Here is a 24110-nt window from a genome sequence, read left to right on the forward strand (position 1 = left end):
TCACGTGGCTGGGAGGAGCAACGTGGCTCTGGTTACTGGTGCCACCTGTGTTTGGGTGACTGGGGAATGGGACAGGAAGCCACTGACTGCAGCTGTTGCTGTTTGTACTCAAGAAGCTAGGCATCTCCCATCTCCTCAGCTGCCACTGCAACTCCCCATTTTTCAGGTAGTCAAGGAGGAGGAGACAAGCAGGCTGGGGCCTCCCTCATCTCCAGCCCACTGCCACTGCTGCTGTCACAGTATGGTGGTTCTACCAAGTCAGTGTTAAGGGACACTTCTGCCATTCTTTGGGCCCCCCCCAGAGCAGACCCTGAGGCTGGGGACCCACCACCCTCATGGGACACTTCTGCCATTCTTTGGGGCCCCCCAGAGCAGACCCTGAGGCTGGGGACCCACCACCCTCATTTTCTGCAGCACCTCTGTGGGAGGCAGGGCTGCCACTCAGCGTCAGAGAGGAGGCCCCTGTGTGCGTAGTGGGTGTCCTACCTCTGGAGCAAAGAGCTTTGGGTATCTCACCTCATGCAGTCTAGGGACTGCGTCAACACTCCAACCAATACAGGGCTTTATGAAAGGGGCATTTCTACTATTCTGACAAAGCCCTCGGGGTGGGGGGGCTCTGCCACTTCCACCACAGCAGAGCCCTTTGTTCAGTTGGTAGGAGGGAAGCCCACACATACATATGCCCTCTGGTGAGTTGGCACACAGGAGCCCCCCCCTACACACACACACACACACACACACACACACACACTCCTCTGCTCATGTGGCAAGAGGGGCCTCCCTGTAGAACTCTCGTTTGGAACAGAGGGAGGCATCCTTCCATAGGATCCTCTGGTCGAGTGGTGTTGTAGGCCCCATATACAGAACTGGAAAGAGGCTTCAGCCTGCCTACAGATTAATTTCCTGCCATGATTGCAGACAGTTTCTGTGGGTCCCTGCCACCACCATACCTTGTGGGGGATGGTGTTACTTCTGTGGGGCAGGGTAATGAGGAATACTTACAAAGACCCAGTATGACAGTGGGGATATGTTTTGTGCTGCCTGTGCCATGTAACATATCTCCATAAAGTTTATGGTCTATTATATCTATTCATTTTTTTTGTACACATATATCATTTTCTACTTGAGGTTAAGAATATGGGCTGTATACTTGCCTGGTTTTTAAGTAAGCTTTTTGAGGCATTTGGTCAGTTTCTTTAGGAAGGAATTTGCAAGGTTAAGTATCTAATTAGGAAGCACTTGGGGAACAATGCATCTTGCAATGCTCCAATCCACATAAGAAGTCTTCCTGGAGACATACAAGATACCATGTGGACAATGGCTTCGGCCTGTAAAGACTGAGTCATGCAGGGACATGTGACTTGCCCAGGTGACTCCAGAACTCCATCTTGGAGCTGGACTTTGAATAGGAATGAGAAGGGGGGTCTCCACCCACAAAAGAAAGTCTATTTAAACCCGTGGGAGACCCCTCCATTTGGTCTTCAGCTGGCTAAAGAAGGAGCCTCACCACCCCCCCAGGATACTTGAAGGAAACTGGAACAAAAGACAGTAACTACAGGGGGTGTGAGTGATTGCTGGACTCAGGCTAAAAGGAGATTAGCCTGTAAAAGGGAGCATTCTGGAATTGGTGAGGATCTTATCTGTATTTAGTTTGATTAGACATAGATTTGCACATTTTATTTTATTTTGCTTGGTGACTTACTTTGTTTTGTCTGTTACTACTTGGAACCACTTAAATTCTACTTTTTGTATTTAATAAAATTACTTTTTACTTAGTAATTAACTCAGAGTATGTATTAATACCTGGGGGAAGCAAACAACTGTGCCTATTTCTCTATCAGTGTTATAGAGGGTGAACAATTTATGAGTTTACCCTGTATAAGCTTCATACAGGGTAAAACGGATTTATTTGGGTTTAGACCCCATTGGAAGTTGGGCATCTGAGTGCTATAGACAAGCATACTTCTGTGAGCTGTTTTCAGGTAAACCTGCAGCTTTGGGGCACATAATTCAGACCCTGGGTCTGTGTTGGAGCAGACGGGAGTGTCTGGCTCAGCAAGACAGGGTGCTGGAGTCCTGAGCTGGCAGAGAAAACAGGAATAGAAGTAGTCTTGGTACATTATGTGGCAGCTCCCAAGGGGGTTTCTGTGATTCAACCCGTCACACCCAGATGTTGGGGTGTGGCTAGGGCCCTGTGCTGTCTTAATTCAGCCCCACCTAAATTGTTCTCCCCATAGAAAACTGAAATGACCTGTTTTCAGCAAATTCCTGATTTGCTAAATATTTGCCAGATAAGGAGATTAGTTAAGTTTGAGAAACTAATATCTGTTTGTACTTTTGGCAGTGATGCACTTGAAAACACTTTAATGAAGTCTCATCCTACTATAGACTGACTCACAATAGATGTCACATGATGCCAACAGGAAACAGACACAAATGTAACAAGTTGTGTTTGCCCTTCCCTTCTTTGGCAATGCAGATGAAATATCTAGATAGTTGGCAGAGGAAGTTAAATTGATTAGAGTTTATCATCTCTAGTACGTCTTTTCATATAAAAAATTAGTTTTGTGCATAACTAGCTTAAACAATGTACATGCAGAATCAAGACCAAGGTACTGAATGAAGTAACCTCCTCACCCTCCCCGCCATACACTTCTTCCTTCAAATGTCAGGTGCATGTGAATGTAAGAAGGCAGAGCACCTTGTGTTCCAGCAATCCCTGGCTGTGTAACAGGGCTGTTACCATCTTACATAGATTAGATCATCATATAAATTGGTCTAATTCACACAGGGTGATGAACCAGCCCAGGGAGCATCAGTTGGCTTTAGGCCACATTCCTTTCTCCACCTAATTGGGTCATGCACCTGACAGGGATTTGACCCTTATTCTTTTATCAATCTTACCAAACTGTTTACCTCAAATTTCTGTGAAGTGTAAGCAATATACAACATTTTTAAAGGGTATTAAAATGTCAGCAATTACCAAGAGTTACCTTACAGTGATATCCGAAAGAATAATGATGCATGCCACGGTGTGATAACTGGTGACTTGTTCTTGATCACTGTAGAGTGATTTCCATCTGTAAGACATTTTAAAGACCATAACAAATTAACACTGTCACCTCTCTGTGGAATTAAGTATTATCCCCAGGTTACAGATTAGAATTTGAGGCAGAGAACAAAAGATACTTGCCCAAGACAGCAGAGGAAGGCAATGGCAAAGCTGTATTTGAAACTGAGGAGTTGCTCTTTCCCCATCTTGTGCTCAGACCATTTCCCTCTCTCTCTGTCAGTGAGTTACATAGGTAATTATATGCTGTGTAAAAAAGATAAAAAGAACCTTTTAAATGTATTTCTTAAATTTCCCTGAGTTCCCCTTGCTTTTTTGTTTTGACATATTGTAAAAATAGGAGTGCCCAAGTGATCTTCTGTATATTACATGCTATACCTCTGACCTCTCTCTTTTTACTCTTTTCCTTTGCATATTAACTAATCCTAGTCTTATTTTACAAAAAAAAAAAAAAAAAAAAAAAATCTTACTATAACTTTAAATAAAAACCCCAGAGTTTGACATTTTCTTTTTTGCCTAGCATTGTATCTTGCTTCTGAAGAAAATATCCCACTGGCATCACGATCTTGGCTCTGGAAAAAGAAAAGAAATTCTGTCTTTCCTGAAGCTGAAAGCCAGAACAAAGCAGGTAACATTAACCTTCTTTCTTTCCAAACACCAATTAAATGCACCAACCATAGCTTTAACGACATTCCTGAAAGTACAGCCTGGGAAATAAAAACTTCTAGGAGCAACTGAGTGTTGCAATCCTGCTTGGCTGACACACTGAATGGCATCCCTATTTTCCATAGTGCCTTATGGCTGTTTGTTCTAACTGCAGGTACAGTATATAAGCTGCCAAGGGGTGTTGGTTCCATCTGACTGGAAAATGTTGATGTAAAACAGAAATGAAGAGTTGTGAAAACATTCACCCATTTTTACTTTGTTCTCTGACCAACAGGAAGGAATAGCAGATTGCAGGTATTTTGATTCTAGCCCTTTCTAGAGTATAAATACAGATTCAGCATCCCCCCCATGTGGCATGGCTACTTTGCACTGCACTGCTGGTGCAATCTGGCTCTAAGGCTGGTCTGTTCAGTTCTAGAATGATCACCGCAGGGTAGGTGGGGTGTTCTGGTGTCATATTGCAGGTGGAGTAACTGGCTCTCTGTTGTTAGTGTGTAGGAAAAAAAAGGAAGTATGATTGGAAAAAAAGAGAGATCATCATGGCCAACATGCCCCTATGCCATACTAATTCCCAATTTCATATTCAGTCCCATGTCTATTTTAATTAAGCTCTGGGGTATCAGCATTGCAAACAGCACCAGTAAGATCAGGGGAGTGCAAAGTCAAGCTGCTCCATTTTTTGACAGAATATTTTTTTGGTCTGAAAATGCTGATTGGTCAAATCCGAAGCTTTTTGCAAAAATACATCAATTTCAATTAAACTTATGTTGGGAAGGTTTCCTCATGTCTATAGGGAAGGAGAGAGAGAATGAACCCCTCAAAACCAGCCCAGTGGTTAGGGTAATAACCTGGTTCTCCCACATCCCAGGTGAGTCACCTGACCACCAGGCAATTGGCTATACTAGCATGGGTCTCTCGCTTTTTATTGTGTAAAAAATTGGAAAGGTCTTGGTTCTGTTCTGGTGCAGAATAAAAGTGTCAAAACCTCAACATTTTTCATGAAATGGAATTATATTTTCCCACACCTGCCCTAGCACCAATATTAACTTTATGCTACTTTTGTTTCACCAAATCCATCTGTTCTTATTTAACATTTCAAGTGATGTAGCCTTTAAAGGCCACAACCATGTTAGCCCCGTTGTGCTAGTGTGCAGTTCTGTGCCTTCTGACCAGTTCTGCGCGCAGGACAGCTTTAGCTGAAGATCCAGGGTTGTGAGTTCAATCCTTGAGGGGGCCACTTAGGGATCTGGGGCAAAATCAGTACTTGGTCCTGCTAGTGAAGGCAGGTGGCTGGACTTGATGACCTTTCAAGGTTCCTTCCAGTTCTAGGAGATAGGATATCTCCATTAATTTTGGGGGGAGGGATAGCTCAGTGGTTTGAGCAACTTGCAGTCATAATAGCAACTTACACAAAAGGTTGTAATCCTGTGAGAACAAGAATCAGTGAGTAAGGCTGCATTCCTAAACTCAAAGCAAATGTTGAACTTGTTGCAACTGGCGAACAAGATGGGTCCCTACTAACTGGTAGTGTTTGTACAGAATATGAATATACTCACACAGCATATGCAAACATGCAAAATATCAGGAATAACACTGTAGTAACCTTGTAGCCATAAGGGCTCTTATTGTTTAAATGCACATGTCCCTACCCTTCCTTTGAGGTTGCCCTGAGACATAATACTTCAGTGATCTCAGCTGCAGAAAATGTACTGAAGTACAGGGATCAACCTGTTCATGCTCTCTGTATGTGTGTATATATAGCTCCTCAATATATGTTCCATTCTATATGCATCCGAAGAAGTGGGCTGTAGTCCACGAAAGCTTATGCTCTAATAAATTCGTTAGTCTCTAAGGTGCCACAAGTACTCTTGTTCTTTTTGCAGGAAGGGATAGTTTATTTCCCTAAAGACATAGCCTCCTGTGATTTTCAAAGACAGGGTAGGGAAATTTTCCTGGGCTGCCAGGGCGTGCACCTTTTGCTCCATTCAGCTGAAATAGTGTATCACTAAAGTTCATGTATGCATGAATATTTAAGAGCTCAGATGCTGCAAAGAGCTGAACATCCTCAACTCCTACTGAAACCAATGGGGGAGCTGAAGTCACTCAACACCTTGACTGATCAACTTATTTGAAGTTTTGTTCTGAAAAATCACACTGAAATCTCCCAAAGGGTCCAATATTACTCCTATCGGAGTCAAAGTAAATGTATACGTGTATATGGTTTTTCATATTGACACATTTTGATCTTGACAGATATGAGAGTCAAAGGAGAAATATTACAGTGGGGAGAATCAAGCTATTCAGTATTTATTGTGGGCCACGTTCAGCTATCCTTAATCATGTGGGGCAATACGTTACCCTGACTTGAATGTGACCACTTGTTGAGGAAAGTGTTACTCATTAATTTGATACAGTTCCACATGGGAAATTATTAGTTAAATTGGAGAAGGTGGGGATTAATATGAAAATTGAAAAGTGGATAAGGAATTTGTTAAAGGGGCAACTACAATCCGTCAAACTGAAAGGTGAACTGTCAGGCTGGAGGGAGGTTACTAGCGGAGTTCCTCAGGGGTTGGTCTTGGGACCAATCTTATTTAACATTTTTATTACTGACCTTGGCACAAAAAGTGAGAGTGTGCTAATAAAATTTGTGGATGACACAAAGGTGGGAGGAATAGTCAATACAGAGGAGGAGATCTGGATGACCTTGTAAATTGAAGTAATAGAAATGGGATGAAATTTAATAGTGCAAGGTCATGCATTTAGGGACTAGCAACAAGAATTTTTGCTATAAGCTGGGGACTTATCAGTTGGAAGTAAGAGGAGGATAAAGACCTGGATGTATTGGTTGATCATAGGAGGACTATGAGCCATCAATGTGATATGGCCATGAAAAAGTTTAATGCAGTCCTAGGATGCATCAGGTGAGATATTCCAATAGAGACAGGGAAGTGTTAGTACCATTATACAAGATACTGGTGAGACATCATCTGGTCACCCATGTTTAAGACATATGAATTCAAACTGGAACAGGTGCAGAGAAGGGCTACTAGGATGATCCATGGAATGGAAAACCTATCTTATGAGAGAGACTCAAAGAGCTTAGCTTGTTTAGCCTAACCAATAGAAGGCTGAGGGGCGATATGATTACTCTGTATAAATACATCAGAGTGGTAAATACAAGGGAGGGAGAGGAGTTATTTTAGTTAAGCACCAATGTGGACACAAGAACAAATGGCTCTAAACTGGCCATCAACAAGTTTAGGCTTGAAATTAGGTGAATGTTTCTAACTGTCGGAGGAGTGAAGTTCTGGAACAGCCTTCCAAGGGCAGCAATTGGGGAAAAATCTCTAACTCACTTCAAAGCTAATCTTGATATGTTTATGGACAGAACAGTATGATGAGATTGCCTACAACTGTCAATAGCAAGAATCCCCAACTGCTGCAGATGGGACACTAGATGGACAGGGCTCTGTATTACTACAGAGAATTGTTTCCCAGATGTCTGCCTGGTGGGTCTTGCCCACATGCTCAGGATCTAACTACTTGCCATATTTGGGGTCAGGAAGAAATTTTCTCCCAGGTCAGATTGGCAGAGACCCTGGGGGGGTTTCTCCTTCCTCTGCAACATCGGGCACAGGGCAGTTGCAGGTTTAAACTAGCATAAATGGTGAATTCTTTATAACTTGAAGTCTTTAAATCATGATTTGGGGACTTCAGTAACTCAGCCCGAGGTTAGGGGTCTATTTCAGAAGTCAGTGAGGTTCTGTGGCCTGCAATGTGCAGAAGGTTAGACTAGATGATCACGATGGTCCCTTCTGACAGTAAAGTCTATGAGTCTATTACGAGGAAGGGTGGCAGAACCAGGCTTGTTATTAGCATTAGATCCTTTGCAGAGGGGTATTTCATTGTCTTTTGAATGACCTGGTGTTTTTGACCTAAATAATGTTCCTGAGCATTTGTGTTTAGTAGTTATGATCTAAATATTCACTACAGAGAGCACAATTAAAGTTTTCTTTTATCTTTCTACCAACAGATGAGGTATTACCAGTTCTAGAATTATTTACTTTATAACTATGGTACAGGGAACCATTATTAATAAATATCTTGTCTGCAGGTACTTTTAACTGCATTCACTGTTGTTCACATTTGTCAGAAATATCTTTTTTGCTACATGTAAATTACCTTGGCATTTGGAACTATAGTCTTTCTTTAAGCTGTTTGGCCAAATAAATGCACCATAGCTCGCCTAATGGCTTTGACGGTTAGGGGCATACCTGACTAAAAGATGAAATTCTCCTGAGATCTTTGATTTTTCCTTCACTGGGATGGCAAGAGGTAGTAGCACAGTGAAGGTGAAACTTTCATCTCCAAGAAGAGGCAGTCCCTACTGTCTATTTGCCTGAAGAAGCAGTATTTTGAAGCAGCCCCTGCTTCTGCATTCAACTGGAAGTTGTACCATGGTACTGGTTTGGAACAGAGAGAGATAATAATGTTCTTGTCTGGTGGCCTGTGATAAAGCTGCAAGACAAAAACCTCAGAACTTATGCTGCTTAACCCCTAGAAAGTGCATCCTAAAAGTTTTCAATGTGACAGGCAAGTCACAGGAAGAAGCTACACAGAAGAAGGGTGGTGATAGGGAAATTTTGTGGTGGGTAGGTTACCCTCATGAAAAAGTATTTGCACATATTTTCTGCTGCTATATCTAAGTTCAGAGGTCTTTATTTTTACTCAGTCCTTACTCAGACAAGCTTCCTGATTAAAAAACAGAGCTTCAAGATTTGGGTCTCTTTACTAATTTATATTCCACTGATATTTGTAATATGAGTAGACCCACTGAAGTCAACAGGATAATTTAGGAAGTGTGATTTTATACAACTTGCGTATCCAACCTAATGAAACTCAGAGGAAAAAATAATTGCCTCTGATGGTAGCAAAGGTTCTATGAACATCCAGAAGTGACATAAATTGGGATCCTTAAAATTAAATTCATATCTCATTATTAAATAGACTGTGGAGCCTGTTTTAAGTAGAATTGTAGTTTATGGGCTCAGTAACAGTTTGTTCTGTACATTTTTTTTGTATTCATGTGAGCCTGGCATGCGCAGCTGATCTATTTGTGGTTGATATCATGTACTTTTCCCATGTAATACAGTCATTGTTTTAATGTTTCTATGCTTTGAGTCATGTGGTGCAGTTTTACTATGATAAATCATCTTTATTTCCAAATCATAGATTTTAATCATATTGAGATCCCTTGATCCTGGAAACTCTCCTATTTTTCTTTTTTTTTTTTTATTCCTGCAGCACACAGATCACTCATTTCATGTTCAGTGTTATTCAAATACTGCAACTTGGAATTGTCATGGGCTGTATGTAAGAAGCAGGATAACATTGCACTGCCCCATGAGCTGACTAGAGACCCAGTGGTGATGCTGTGAGATCCCATTGGAACAATACCTTCAAGGCCTGTAGTCAGGACCCTTTGGAATAATTTGCGATGCCCACCAATGCTGGTACTGGGGATATATTCCAAGACTAGTAGCTGAATGCCTGTGCTGTCATATGGGTATAATTCATAATGTTGTGTGTAAAAAAGGCTGAAAATGGCTCAGGGCTGGCTCCAGGTTTTCTGCTGCCCCAAGTGGGGAAAAAAAAAAAAAGCTGATTGACGACACTTTGGCAGAAGCTCAATAATCGCGCTGCTCCATTCTTCGGTGGCACTTCGGCAGCGGGTCCTTCACTCCCTCTCTTCCACTTCAGCGGCTGCTCAAAAAGGAAGAGAGGGACTGAGGGACCCGCCGCCGAATTCCCACCGAAGACCCGGACGTGCTGCCCCAATAGCGGATGAAGTGCCGCCCCTTTGTATTGGCCGCCCCAAGCACCTGCTTCTTTAGCTGGTGCCTGGAGCCGGCCCTGAAATGGCTGAGAATTTAAAAATCCAATAGTAACAGACCATGAATGCCAGATGATTGAAACGTGGGATATTCTAAATGCTTGTAGCTGTTTCCATCACGTCACACTTACTCAACAGACATTCTAGGCTTCAGAGTGAGACTTTCGTTATTGTTGTGTGGGTGGTTGTGTTGATTTCTGTGTGACTTATGTTGTTCTGGGAGAGTTGTGTGGAGTAGTGTAAGAGGCAAATATGTGTGGGGGGGGTTGTTCTGTAGTGAAGGGCTATGTGTGTTTGGAGTTATTGTGTGTGCTGATCCTGTGCTTCCACAAAACAAATAGTGGCAAAAGACAGAAGAATAGAAGCCTGAGAAATAACATGAGGAACTGTAGTCAAAGAACACAGTGAGCAGCTTCAGCACTTTCCCAGGGCCCCACAAAATGTCCACACAAGTTGTCAAAACCCCAAATTAGTTATCTCACATATACAAAGAGGCATGGAAACAAGCCATGTTTGTATCTTTATCATCGATAGTTCTGTTCTTAGTTGTGATTAAATGGAAGCAACAAAGGATAAGCTGCATTCAGACAGTCCCATCTCTTTACAGCTAATTTTCCTCAATACCTCCACAGTCTCTACTCACACTCCACGTTGGCCTTTCAGTTCTGAGAACAAAGATAATTCATCATGAGCAGACATTGTCCTTTGTCACGCAATTGACATACATGTTATGTTCTTTACCAAGCATTTATCAGCAGTTTTGCCTACTGTACAGAAGCCAATTAACACTCAGAAGAAAGAATGGAGAAAAGAAAACCACATGCTAAACTTGCTGAATAGATCTTTCATCCCACGAAGCCCAGAACTGCAGGCCTCTCTGATGTTGGAGAACTAAAACTATAAAGGGAAATCCCAACTTTCATTTAAAAAACATCACACGTTCTGGCCTTTTACCTTGCAAAGACAGCCTGGATAATGTAAAGCCCTATATACACCTCTACCTCGATATAACGCAACCCGTTATAACACGAATTCGGATATAATGCGGTAAAGCAGTGCTCTGGGGGAGGGGGGCGGGGCTGCGCACTCCGGTGGATCAAAGCAAGTTCAATATAACGCGGTTTCACCTATAACATGGTAAGATTTTTTGGCTCCCGAGGACAGCGTTATATCGAGGTAGAGGTGTACTGATTGCTTGTTCTCTTCAGCCCTAGCTGCTGAGATCCACTTCTATATCAGGAGACTGGGTGGGGTAGAAAGGGAGGGGACTTAATCCTTCACATTTTTAATGTAAAATAAATAGGTCGGTTAAGTTGAAGTGCATCCCAAAGAATCATATTACTATGACTTACCTAAATCCTTAGGCCTACACTGTGCATAGGGGTTGGATAATAGTGGACAGAAATTGAGTATGTTTGTGGACAGTGAGCTGGGCAAGGTCTAGTTTGCAAACCTATCCAAAAAATACTAAGGGCAGCTGTGTTAATATGCATGAAACACTGTATAGAGAAATTAAGAGGATAAATAAAACCCCAAAGAACTTGAGGACCAAAATATTCTTCTGGGTTTACTATAAGCACCCGCAATGCAGTCTTCCCTCTATTTTCTTGAATGATCATTCTTCAGAAATAACAATAAACCTGTAAGAGTATAAAATCAAGCACAGGCATTTCTTTTACAGAAGACTCAGAGTCTACCTTCAAGAGTTAACAATCTGAAAAGACATGCCTTGAACTACTAGGGTTCGTTCTTTCATTTAGTGGGATCTCCAATCATGAGACAGAGGGGACTAGACTGCATCCTAGTTGGGACAGCCATAATTGACTTCCAGCCATACTAAACTCTAATAACTATGGGGGAGGTGTTTGGATTGGAGGAGAGTGCAAGAGTGAAGGTGTCTGAACTATTCTTGGACAAGATGAACAAAGCTTCTTATTGTTACCCCTTTTGTCGTAAATCGTAAGCCAATATTCAGGATCTTGTGGGTTGGTTTTGTTAAGAGGAGAAAATGATGATAGTCAGGTATTTCTTTGGTGCAGTCTATTCATTTACATAGAATGTACATAAAGTCCTGTATCCCTGAACACAGTAGGAATCAGACAGGAGACCATTTCATTTCTCACTGTTCCAGGCCTCTTTCCAGCCACCATTCTACCCAACAGCTTTCTCTCTTAGGCCTGGTCTATGCTGGGGGTGGGGTGAGGGGGAGTGGATCGATCTCAGTTACGCAATTTCAGTTACGTGAATAATGTAGCTGAAGTCGACATACTTAGATCGACTTACCGTGGTGTCTTTGCCATGGTGAGTTGTCTGCTGCCGCTCCCCCATCGACTCTGTCTGTGCCTCTTGCGGAGCTGGAGTACAGGAGTCGACGGGAGAGATGCGATAAATCGACTCCCGTTGGATCAATCGCTGCCCGCTGTCCACATACATCGACCCCCACCCGACGATCGCATACGTCCACGTATGTCTACACTACCCGCCGAATTGACCCCCGAACGCTCTCCAGTCGATTCCTGTACTCCACCTCTGCGATAGGTTCAGGCGGAGTCAACGGGGGAGCGACAGCAGTCGACTCACCGAGGTGAAGACACCACGGTAAGTCGATCTAAGTATGTTGACTTCAGCTACATTATTCATGTAGCTGAAGTTGCGTAACTTAGATCGATTCTCCCCCACACCCCCCAGTGTAGACCAGGCCTTAGTTTTTCTCATGATCACACTATACATATTTCTTTGGCAGGCTTCAGGCTTCCTTGCTGCTTTCTCTGTCTGCTTCTGTGATATTTCTGCTGCTTCCCTCTCTGACACAGACAGCTCCATCAAGCAAATACCCAGCCCTCTAGGTTTGCCTTCAGCCCCCCAATGAAAACCCTTTGCCCACGCAGTTCAGCTCATGATCAGCCTTGCATGTGTGCTGTGTTTTGGGTGGTACCTCCTAGTGTTTCAGCTTACTCCAAAAAGACCTTAACTGCTGCTTACATTTATCCTGATTGCAAGGTGGCTGTTCTGCCCACCATTTTCAATGAGTTTTCACCCAACATTGCAGGCTGGTCTATCATCTCAAAATGAACAGATCATCACTTTGCGTGTTCAGTATGTGCTGTGGAACAATTTAATTTGGGGACAAATTCATAGATCCCTAAAGAAACATTTGAAATCTTCAGAGATTTGGAGAAGGGGGCGGTACACAACTCTGACCTTTTTATATTAATATTATAAATATTTTATAGCAACTTGTGTCAGCTGAAGGGTGCTAAAACTATGATGAGCCTGTCAATCTAACAATATTAACAGTAAAGATGACCTCTAACAGTACTAGAGCAACAAAGCATGCTTCGTTGATTATTTTCCCCCTTACTGTGTGATTCTTTAAGGGCTCTGAGAGAATGAACGAGAAAAATAGCAATGGAGCAGGCATTTAACTGCATGGCTGAGCCTTTTTGGAGGCAGTGATGCAATCTTGTTCTTATGCCCTGATTGCGAAAAATTCTTGCACTAGGAATTTTGGCATACAATAACAGATTATTAGCAAGTTCTTGCAAAAGGCTGATTTCTTCCACTTACAATAACAAAGAAATATTCATGCAAATCTGCAAAAGGAAGACAATGGGTGAAACAATAACTTATGAAATTCAGTTTCTTTACGTGGTAAACTTTTAGGTGTGTTTCCATTTTATAACCCAGCTACTCATGTCTGGAGGCTTCTTGCCATGCTGTTGTGTTCTTTGTTTCCATTGAAAGTGTGGCATCAGAAATGTCATAGCCTAACAATGCACCTTGGATAACCAAAACTGAGGTTGCATATTATTTTGCCCAGCTAAATGAAATTTGCAGCCTTTGTCATGATAGGGCAGGAATACAACATAAATCCACGTTCAAACTGAAGTTGGACTTCACTTTCCGGATCAGGCTGTATTATGACAGAGAATTATAGTCACAACTAGTTGCATCTAAAATAGGAAAGAGACAACTTCCTTGATATTTGGCATAACAAATACAGGGTATTTTTAATGGCTGCTGTGGTGCCCTGTGTTTCAGATGACATCCCAGGTGACTATTCTGTGGAGAGGAAAGTGCCTAGAGAAACAAATAGAAGAGTGAAAGAGAAGAAGGGAATCCAATACCTCATGAGGTCATCATAGAAAAGTGCTGCATTTAATAAAGTATTAATAAGGCCAAACAGTGCCATTTAGACATGTGTGTCCATGTCAAGTGGCACACTGCTCACTACTTGTTTGGCACCTCCTCCTGGTCGCTCAGGGGATTAGCTCATCAGGTCAACACTGATTCCCGCAGTTGCACACCATCACTCTCTCTCGTCTGCAGCCCTTCTCTCACTCCAGGAACCACAGCATCCTCTTCATGACTCAGCCCTCCAGCCAGGTCACTCAGTGTTCCCTCCGCTTTCGGGGTATATCAACATCTTTCCTTCAGCAGTCATAGGCGGTCTTCCCTTCCACTGCCTTAGGTGCCACTCCTTCAGTGGCTGGTAGGGGAACCCGGGCCCACCCTCTACTCCAGGTTCCAGTCAAAGGACCTTCAACCCAGCAGTTCTGGGTTTTCCTCTCCCAGCCCCCACTGCTCCTTCCCTTCTCTCTGGGAGTACCAGCTCCAAACCCTTCTCCCAAGGAGTGACTGGTGCCCTCATGTCTCTACAACCTCCAAACAATCCTCCTCCTTCCCAACGAGTGACTGCTCTTTTCCAGCACTTCCTGTCTGTTTCCAGCTACCTGGCTTTATAGGTACCACATATTCCTGCACAGCTGAACTTGCTTGCAATCAATTCCCTGCTCCATGACTCTTCCTCCAGGTGCAGCCTGTGAAGTTAATAGGCCTACCTGGCCACCTTAACCCTTCCAGTCCTATGTGGGGTGGACATGCCATCACAGTCCATTGTGGGTATTATGGAGTAGTCCAGGGGACACTAGGGCAAAGACTGCAACTCAGAAAGTACAATCTCTCCTGGAGTAGCGCAGGGCACGGAGGGTGAGGGATATGGCCCCACCTCCTCCCATTCCCTTTTGGGACAATGTGCATCTTGGGGGCACACAAAGGGAGATATCCCTGTGCGGCCTTGAGCACAGGAATCATGTTTGTATCTCACATTTGAGCAGAATATGCAAGGGAGGAAAAGGCTTCTTGCACCTTTCTCCCCCAAGCATAGGCACCGACTTTCTCCACCCCCACACTACCCATTCCCCCAAGGTGCCACCCCACTCTGTCTCTTCCCCCCCCTGTTGTGCTCCCTCCCCCAGCGTGCCCTGCCCTTGCTCCTCCTCCCTTCCCCCCAGCACCTCCTGCATGCCATGGAACAGCTGATCGTGGTGGGTGGGGAGGGGAAGGCGCTGATCAGTGGGGCCACTGGCAGGCAGGAGGCACTGGCAGGAGGTGGAGGCGCTGATAGGGAGGCTGCTGGTGGAGCCAAGTACCTACACAAGCTAGTCACAAGCTGTCCCTAAATGGTGCCCATACTTGGTACAAGGAACATTCTCTAAGAAGCAGAGAAATAATTTATTCGATGGTGGAGATTTTTTTTTGTCAATTAGCAGCATGAATATACCTTTCTAATGGTGAAATGGATTGTTTCCAGTGGAAAGATTGTGAAAAAACAGTATATAGGGAAGCTCAGTTACAAAAGGATAAACCCACCGCACAGCTAAAACATAGTTCAGTCTTTCAGTGTATCATATTTGAAACACATTTTACCCTCTCTGACTTAGTAGGGCAATAGCACAGTTCAGGATCATTGTTAACACACTGTTTGTCCCATCTACCATTGAACTATTTATGAAATGCATCAGAAGGCTTCGGTGTTGCAACTAAGTTCCTGCAACATGACTATTTCTACAGTTTGGACAGGACATGAAAGTACATAACTGAATAATTCAATTTGATCATAACTTATACAGCAATGTGACTTGCTTAATTTGGTCTCACTAAATTCAGAATTAAACTGAAGACATGCTGTATTTTGCTCAGACTGATGAGAAAACATTATGACTGCATCATGTGGTATATACAATGGCTTCTTTTTTGGATAGTTGTAAACAACCCATGTTAGTTTCAATAATATCTTGCATAGGTCCTAGTTCTTCCCAGTATGTGTTCATTTGTAATGTGTGCTTATTTCTTTATCTGTGTATTTAAGGCAAGATTTTCAAACAGTTTAGGTATGCTAGTGTATGCTTAATTTCAATGCATGATTATCACTGTTGCGCATTAAAACTAGGTGGCTGAAAGTGCAAATGATTAATTAGACACATTGTGAGTTCACTTTATCAGAATTGCATAGGCATTCACATTGATTGCCATCATAAATTAGGCCTGAAATGTCATGCACATTTTGCACATGCATAAATTGTTTGAAAATCTGGCCTTTATGTTTTTCTTATGTGTCTTGTTTAATAGCATCTGTTCATGCATGGTTGCTCTCTTCACCATGATGAACTAGTCAAGCAGTGTCTTTCTCCAGATAAGGTGTGAACCTGGCCAGGCAAAAAATAACAGTATTTGAAAGTTACAAGGAACAGACCATTTAACTTATTTGAAATGCTTTGGAAAAAGAGAGCACTTGTAAAATAGTCAGTGCCTGCCACTGAATGGAAACTATTCTCATTTACTGTAATGGAAGCCATAATTGGCCAACAAATATTCATTGATTAATGTATTTGGGATATTTCAATGATGTTTTGATGAGACCTGTGTGAAACTCAGCAGTTTTTGTTTGTGGAGTTATTGTGAATATTTGTTTGGGTTTCTTTGAATTTAGCTTTTTGTTCAGGTTCAAATAAACCTGAAAAGACAAAGCAAAACGCAGCTGAAACTACCAAGTTCTGCATGCAAAAGCATGCAAAGCTGCTGAATCCCATCTGACTTCCACACAAAACCACAGGCCACTTGACATCTGAATTCAGCCCAAGTCTGCTTAAAATTTGGTCTAGGTTCTCTCAAAACTTGATTGAGGTTCACCATAATGTTTGGGAACTTTTATAAAACTTTCAGCAAACCAGAACTCTGTTTTGGTGGATTCTTAGTCTGTTTTCATGTTTCTTTATAAAAGTATCACATGACATTAAGCCTTGACTAAAATATCTTCCTGGAGCATTTTCTTCTGTTACTTTACAAATTGTTCTTTAATCTTACTGTTTCAGAGGTTTGGGTGCAAACAGTTATCCCTTCAAGCTCTCAAGTAACTGAAGATTCACTGAGGAGTGATGTAGAACCTAAATCACAGGCAACCATTACCTCATCTGTTCCTCTACCGGGCAGTGTTACTGCCTACTTGGATGAAATGCAAGTCCATCCTTCATGTGCTATTAAAAGTATTATGATTGATGAAGAAACTGGACAGGGTAAGCCAGTGTTTTAGAAACTACTAACTAGCTTCGGATTTTTACATTATTGTGCACACAAAAGAAGGCAGAATGACAACAGGGTAGCTTCTCTGTACCAGTGCTACCAGAATCAATAAGATTTATTTTCTGCAATCAGTGTTTATGCAGATTTGTACATGGATTCCAATGGAAAGTCCCATGCCATGACTCAACATCTAAGAGTTAGTTATAACTGATTCTCACATACAAAGGTATGTACTTCAATAATAACTCTATTGAAACCAATGGAGATACAAAAACACAAAGTAAGTGTAAGAGGAGAACCAGGCCAAATACGTTTTCTGTACTCTTACCTTCTGTGACAGGGTGTCATGGAGTGTGTGGGGGGGGACACAAGGCCCTGCACCCCCGGCTTCCTGCAATTCACCATGACTCTCAGCCAGCCAGTAAAGCAGAAGGTTTATTTACACAACAGGAACACAGTCCAAGACAGGTCTTGCAGGCACAGACAACAGGATCCCCCTCAGTTAGGTCCATCTTGGGGTCCCCGGGCACCCAGCCCTCTTGCGAGGTCAGAGCCCCGTCTGCCTCCCAGCCATATCACCAGCCAGCTCCTGAAAAACTCTGTCTTCCGCGACCCCTCCCACAGCCTTTGTTCAGTTTCCCGGGCAAAGGTGTCACCTGGCCTTTAACCCCTTCCTGGGTTCTCATGTTACATGCTCAGGTATTCTCTGTCGGTCAGTCTCCCATCCCCCAATGCAGACTATCCTAGCCACGCTCCCCTGTCAGCATTGAAAGACCACAGTAAGAACAGTCCCAGTTTGTCACACAGGGTATATAACCTGTCTGACTCCTAGGGAACCCTCAGAAGCTTGGCTTCAGTTATCCAGGTAGAGCAAAACTCTCACCCAATTTTGTTACCAGGTCATCAAGAAATGGAATTAGACCAACAGAGGAATAAATAGCTGGAGAATTGATGCAGTTGGTGCTTATTATTAAAGTACAGGGCCCAACTGCCATGGCTGTAAAGGAGTGGCTAGTAATGGAGGAAAATTTTGGTTTCATTCTGGGGGAAGAACATGATGGCACTACTACAAATGGAAGAACCTTGATTGTGTTGCCTGTTTGTATCCTGAAAAGAGGAAGAACTTTGATTTGGACAAGATTTAACACCGGAAAGGATTGAATTGCAAAATATTGTGTCTATTTTAGTGCATTTTGTGAGCTACTCTCACTCCTGAGGTAGCAAAGCAAGAGGAAGGATGGTCCAGTAGTTGGGGTGCTAGCCTAAGACATGGAGACCTGGGGAGACCTTGAACAGTTTTCAAGTACATAAAAAGTTGTTACAAGGAGGAGGGAGGCAAATTGTTCGCCTCAGAGGACAGGACAAGAAGCAATGGGCTTAAATTGCAGCAAGGGAGGTTTAGGTTGGACGTTGGGAAAAACTTCCTGTCAGGGTTCTTAGGCGCTGGAATAAATTTCCTAAGGAGGTTGTGGAATCTCCATCATTGGAGGTTTTTAAGAGCAGGTTAGACAAACACCTGTCAGGGATGGTCTAGATAATACTTAGTAATACCGAGTGCAGAGGACTGGACTAGATGACCTCTCAAGGTCCTCTACAATTCTATGATTCAAGAGCCTGCTCCACCAAAGGTTTCCTGTGTGACTCTGGGCAAGTCAGGCGTAGATTCACAAAAGTACTTAGGTCCTAAACCCCACTCTTAGGCACCTAAATCTGTGTTTAGGTGCCTAAATCCCAACTTTAGAATCTATTGAAATTCACAAAACTCCTGACGAAACAGTGGTGCTTCTAGGGGCCTAAACTCTCTCAGCGCCTAAGTTTTTGCAGTAAAGGTCCCAAAAGAGCCTATGTTCCAGCCTCTGAGCAAGCACATTGCTGCCTCATTCTAGGTGCCTGGATGCCTATCTCCCACCTAAGTCACAGAGTGAATTACAAACCAGGGAAGATAGGCCTCTGGCTGCCTAACTCACACGCAGAGCCCGATCCAGTAGGCATGCTTGGCATGGCTTTTAGCCTAGTAGTCAGGGCATTCACCTGGGATGTGAAATAGTCTGATGTGACTCTTTAATTAATAATCCAACGTACAACAGCATCAACTGAAGAGATTGAGAGAGCCCCACTTCAGAATATCCCATAGCCTAGTGGTTAGGTACTCACCTGAGAGTGGGGGGCGCCATTTAGAGAGGGCGAGGGGGCACTTCTCCTCCCCCCCAAGTTTCATATCGGAGGTCTGCTTGCCATGCATGCCCCATCTCCTGGCAGAGCTCTTAACTGCAACGCAGCACAGCTAGGCCCCTCCTCCAGGAGCCGGGGTTCTCCAGCTATGGCTCCTGCCCATGGTCAGTTTCCTCCGCTAGGAGGATGGGGATGGCTCCCAGCTTGAGTGACTTGCGGTGCAGACATCTGGCAAAGGTGATGAGCAGTCTGAGGGCTGGTCTACACTGGCAATGCTACAGCGCTGCTGTGGCAGCACTTTAACGTGGCTTGTGTGGTCGCAGAAGAGTTCTCTCCCAGCACTCTCAAAAAAACATCTCCACAATGGGCGTAGCTACCAGCGCTGGGAGCGTAGCTACCAGTGCTGGTGCACTGTCTACACTGGTGCTTTACTGTGCTGAAACTTGCTGCACACAGGGGGTGTTTTTTCAAACCCCTGAGCAAGAAAGTTGCAGCGCTGTAAATTGCTAATGCTAGTGTAGACAAGCCCTGAGTGTGCAATGTAATGAGCTCTGCAGAGGAGAGCAGCTGCTCCCAGCTTGTCCCCCTGGGGCAAGGAGTCAGTATTTTGTTTATAAACAGAGGCAGGGTGATTAAGATCAGAAAGGACTGGTAATTAAATTAGGGATATTGTTAGGGAAGTTGTTAGATGAGCCTGAAAGCATTCCAGGAACTCCAGTTCCTAGATCTGTAAAACAGGAATCTCTCTGCACAGGGGTGTTGAAGAGAGACCACAGTAGTATTATCAGCATAGAAGAAATATAGCCAAGGCTCCCATTCAAAAGAGGGAGATGAGAGGGGGGATAGATGAAAAGAAGGATCCAAAATCAAGGGAAGAGAAGTGGTACCCATAACCATAGTATCTGAATGCCTCACAATGTCTAACCTATTTCTCCTCACAGCCCGCCTGTAAGGTAAAGCAGTGCTGTAATCCCCATTGTACAGTAGGGGCACTGAATCACAGAGAGACTAAGGGCCAGATTTTCAAAAGTATTTAGGCACCTAGAGGGATGTTCAAAAGTGCCTAGAAGTTTAGGTGCTTTGTAAACCCCACTAGATGCCCAGCTGCATTTTTGGGTGCCTAAAAACCTTTGAAACTCTGTCCTTACAGCACTGGTCTGAAGTCATATGGGAAGTCTATGGGGGAAGTAGGAAAATGAATCCAGGTCTTTCAGGGTTAGCACCCTATCCGCTAGGCCAGCCTTTCTCTCTGCTGCTTGCTGCAGAAAAATAGGATTTTGATAGATGGGAGCAAAACCACCCAGCTGTTGGGAAGGATGTCATGGTTGACAGCATGAAAAGCAGCACAGAGGTCAGGAAGAATGAAGAAAGAGAGAGAATGAGAGTCAGATGAGAAGAGATCCCAGGCTGGGTTGTAGGGCAATGGCTGCTGTGCATTTTTACGTTATAAGTGAAAACCGTTTTGTTTTGTCATTTTTTTGTTCTGAGTTTGAGAAAAGAAAAATATGGAGATATACCTATCTCATAGAACTGGAAGGGACCCCAAAAGGTCATCAAATACAGCCCCCTGTCTTCAGGACCAAGTACTGATTTTGCCCCTGATCCCTAAGTGGCCCCCTCAAGGACTGAACTCACAACCCTGGGTTTAGGAGGCCAATACTCAAACCACAGCTGCTACTTAGGAAGATTTCATACTTTGTTTTTGAGGGGGCAGATTTATTACCATCTTCCTCTGATGGTTGAGTTTGTTTCCATAGCTGTGTCAAAAAGAGATGTTTTAGGAATGTGGGGAAAACGGTATCTTGTGATCATGATGATCAAATAGTAAAGCCACGATTATTTCTAAATTTGTACCAGGCTTTTCTTATACACTTCAGAATAAATACCATGTCAAGCAAGCATAGAGGAGATTACATATAACACATAACAGAATGGCAGAGTGCAAGCAATATATTTTGAATCAAAACTCAATGTAGAAAAATATTACATAAGCATTATTCATCTGTATATTTTCAAAGTTCCATTGACCTACATATGCATTGTAGTAATTTCTTTCTTTCTTATGAGTAGACATGTAATTATGATATAGAGAGCTTCAGAAAAATATTTCCACATAGACTATACACTGTTACATATTCCCTGCTTAAAATATACAAGAAAGAAATTTTACAGAGATTTCCAGATGACCAGTTGGTTGCTGTGACATACCACATGTTACTAGGTATAAAGTACACTATAGTGGGCTTATTAGTCAGTCATTGAGTCCAACATCAAGGGAATTTCCATCATGGTAGAAGTGAAGGCAAAATTTACCCCTTTGTGATTTTAGTGCGAGATTCTGCCCTCTCTTACATCCATACTTCTATAGTTGGTCAGAAAAACTTTGATAGAATCATTTTCACTTGGCAAGTGCAATTCTGTCAAACTCTAAACACTTCACAAAACGGTGTCAATTATGCCAAAATTGTATTAGAAGAAAAACAACATCAAAATGTTCTATTTCAATAATTTTGGAACAAAATGTTTTGATATTTAGCTTTGGAATGAATTTTTGCTTTGATATTTTTCAATTTATATTATAATTGTAAAAAATCAAAATCAAAATGTTTTGATAATTCCAAAACACTTTTTGAGGTTTTCCTTTGCAGAGAATTTCAATATGATTGGGTTTTTTTCTGATTCAAAATGAAGCTTAAATTTTGAAATCCTTCCTGAAATGTGATTTTTCACGCTCCACACAGTTCTGCATGCATGACTCAATCACATAATTACATCCAGGCTATTATTCAATCACAGTTGTTACCTAAGTGAGAATAGAATATGGTTTAGGAGAGTAACCATTTGAACTAAGTGTAGTCTTTACCCTAAAAAATCCTTTCATCCCTTACAAATCTGTCACCAGAACTTGGCTATTAGAAAACAAGACACATGGTGATATATGAATAGAAGTGCCAAGGCTCCAATATATAACTAAGTAGCTCGTTAAATAGCATTCCATTTTAATAGCCCAGATAAAAAACAATGTAATCATTTATGGGCCAGAATCTTCAGCTGTAAGTCAGCTCAGCTCCAGGGAAGTCAATGAAGCTATACCAATAAACACCAGCTGAGGATCTGGTCTCAGATATTTTAGAACTGTTAGGTTATTGGTATTTGCCTCACGTACAAGGGATGGGAGAGTTTTTAATGCAGAAATGGGGCTGAACTGCAGAGTTGGTTCTAGATCCAAAATTTCCCAAAGACCATAGTTTTTTAGTGTACATGGGACTTGGTTTGACCCATTACAGACATCTAAACCAACTGTGCAGTTTTGATATTGATCCAAATTTAGTATCATACCCAAAGATTTGGGTGTTGTGCTCAGCTCTGATTTTGTTTTGGATTCATGTGAAGAAAACACTCTGCACAACGCAGTGCCTGCAGACAAAAAACAAATCAAACACATCTGGGGTAGCAACAAGATTTTTTTCTCCCTTTTGAACATATTGGATGACACACTGGCCCCACTGAAATAAATGGGAGCTTTGCCAGCTACTTCAGTAGAGCCAGAATTTCACCTGATATCTTTGCTTCCACATGACTTGTTCAGTATAAATGAAAAGAAAAGAGATTGTAATGGAAAAACAGATTAAAATGCATTTGCAGTTTCAAAAATTGGTTTAGAAGCCTCTGGGCATGCTGACAACATTAGCCAGAAATGACAGGGGTCAAGATGGACCATTGGGGACCAAAGCTGTGGGGGAACGGCCACAGTTTCAGCAAAATTCTACTCTTGGATTCAGATTGAAGAATTTAGATCCCAACTGAATATTATGCTCTTGTGCCATGTGCAGAACTCCCATTAACTGACATCCTTACACTTGCAAAACTCACATTGGTTTCAACAGAAGTAGTGCATGCCTAAAACAGCAGGATCCTTCTGTTTAAGAACACGTTGGACATTAAATTATACTAATATGCAAATAAGTTACTGTGTTGGGTTTTCAGCTGATTTTAGTGCTTGCATTTTGTTAACAGTCGAAATTGGGCAAGGAGAATCTTGGCTGAACAAACTTAGAATCAACAGGAACAAGTTGGCATTTTTGAAGTGCCTGATTGGGTGGAAAGGAAACAAAACAGCAGTGGAAAAAGGTATTTTGACACAAATAGAGTTACATTGTCACGCAGAACAAATATTACGCTACACAACTACAACTGAACATGGTTACCTTCCTCAATGCAAATTTTCTTTTTTCCTTTCAAGCACATTTCATGAACTACCCATCTTGGTGAAGCTGTATTATGTGTTATGCAGGATGTCCGACTAGATGATCTTATTGGTCACTTTTGGCCTTCAAAATCTTATGAATTGCAATGTCAGGAACAAAACAAATAAGTTGGTAAAATAACATTCATGCTATTGTAAAGCAAGTGGCCTGTAATTAACACCAATCAAAAAGATCTCATATGCATAAATGTAATGATTATTCATTTTTAATAAAGGAAGGAAGAAAAAAGGCAAGGAAGTTATATTTTCAGCTTCCATAATGCATTGAGATGAAACAAAATAAATCCTTAAATAAACACAACACCCATGAAAGGTAGTTCTGGAACATACTTTAAAGGCACATATTTTCTGTTGGGCTAAAGTCCAGCTTACCAGCACATGAGGGCACTTTTACCTGCATGATTTCCAACTGCATTTTGGGGTCCATTAAATGGATTCCAGGAGCAAACTTAGTAATGGCATGTCCGTTTGTTTTACATCTGACTAGCTGCCTGTACCAGAGCCTGCAATTTAAAGTCATACTTCTAAAAATTAGCCCCTGGGTGATAACTTCCTTTATTAATCAAAAACAAAAATATCAAGTTTAAACATTGTACTTTGTCTGGGATGAAAATTGTAAAACATAACTTGTATGTTAAGCTAGAGCTTAGGTATTTGTACACTTCTGTCCTGCATTT

General features: G+C 42.3%; 1 protein-coding gene across 1 annotated transcript; it reads left to right on the plus strand.

Moving 5' to 3' along the window:
- Nucleotides 1–2587: 2587 nt before the first annotated feature.
- Nucleotides 2588–23473, plus strand: LOC128839325 (uncharacterized). Its single transcript, XM_054032224.1, has 4 exons — nt 2588–2612; nt 3591–3698; nt 16787–16987; nt 23184–23473. Exons 1-4 carry the CDS (start codon nt 2588–2590, stop codon nt 23471–23473), a joined length of 624 nt encoding a protein of 207 aa, XP_053888199.1.
- Nucleotides 23474–24110: the final 637 nt, after the last annotated feature.

The sequence above is a fragment of the Malaclemys terrapin genome, chromosome 6 (assembly GCF_027887155.1).
Source record: "Malaclemys terrapin pileata isolate rMalTer1 chromosome 6, rMalTer1.hap1, whole genome shotgun sequence".
Taxonomy (NCBI): domain Eukaryota; kingdom Metazoa; phylum Chordata; order Testudines; family Emydidae; genus Malaclemys; species Malaclemys terrapin.

What these genes read in the sequence shown, in the direction of transcription:
- LOC128839325 (XM_054032224.1), top strand. Translation starts at nt 2,588, where the DNA reads ATGTACATGCAGAATCAAGACCAAG. An exon ending in TGAAAGCCAGAACAAAGCAG is followed by an intron (nt 3,699 to 16,786) that starts GTAACATTAACC and finishes TTACTGTTTCAG; the next exon opens with AGGTTTGGGTGCAAACAGTT. An exon ending in TGATGAAGAAACTGGACAGG is followed by an intron (nt 16,988 to 23,183) that starts GTAAGCCAGTGT and finishes TTTTGTTAACAG; the next exon opens with TCGAAATTGGGCAAGGAGAA.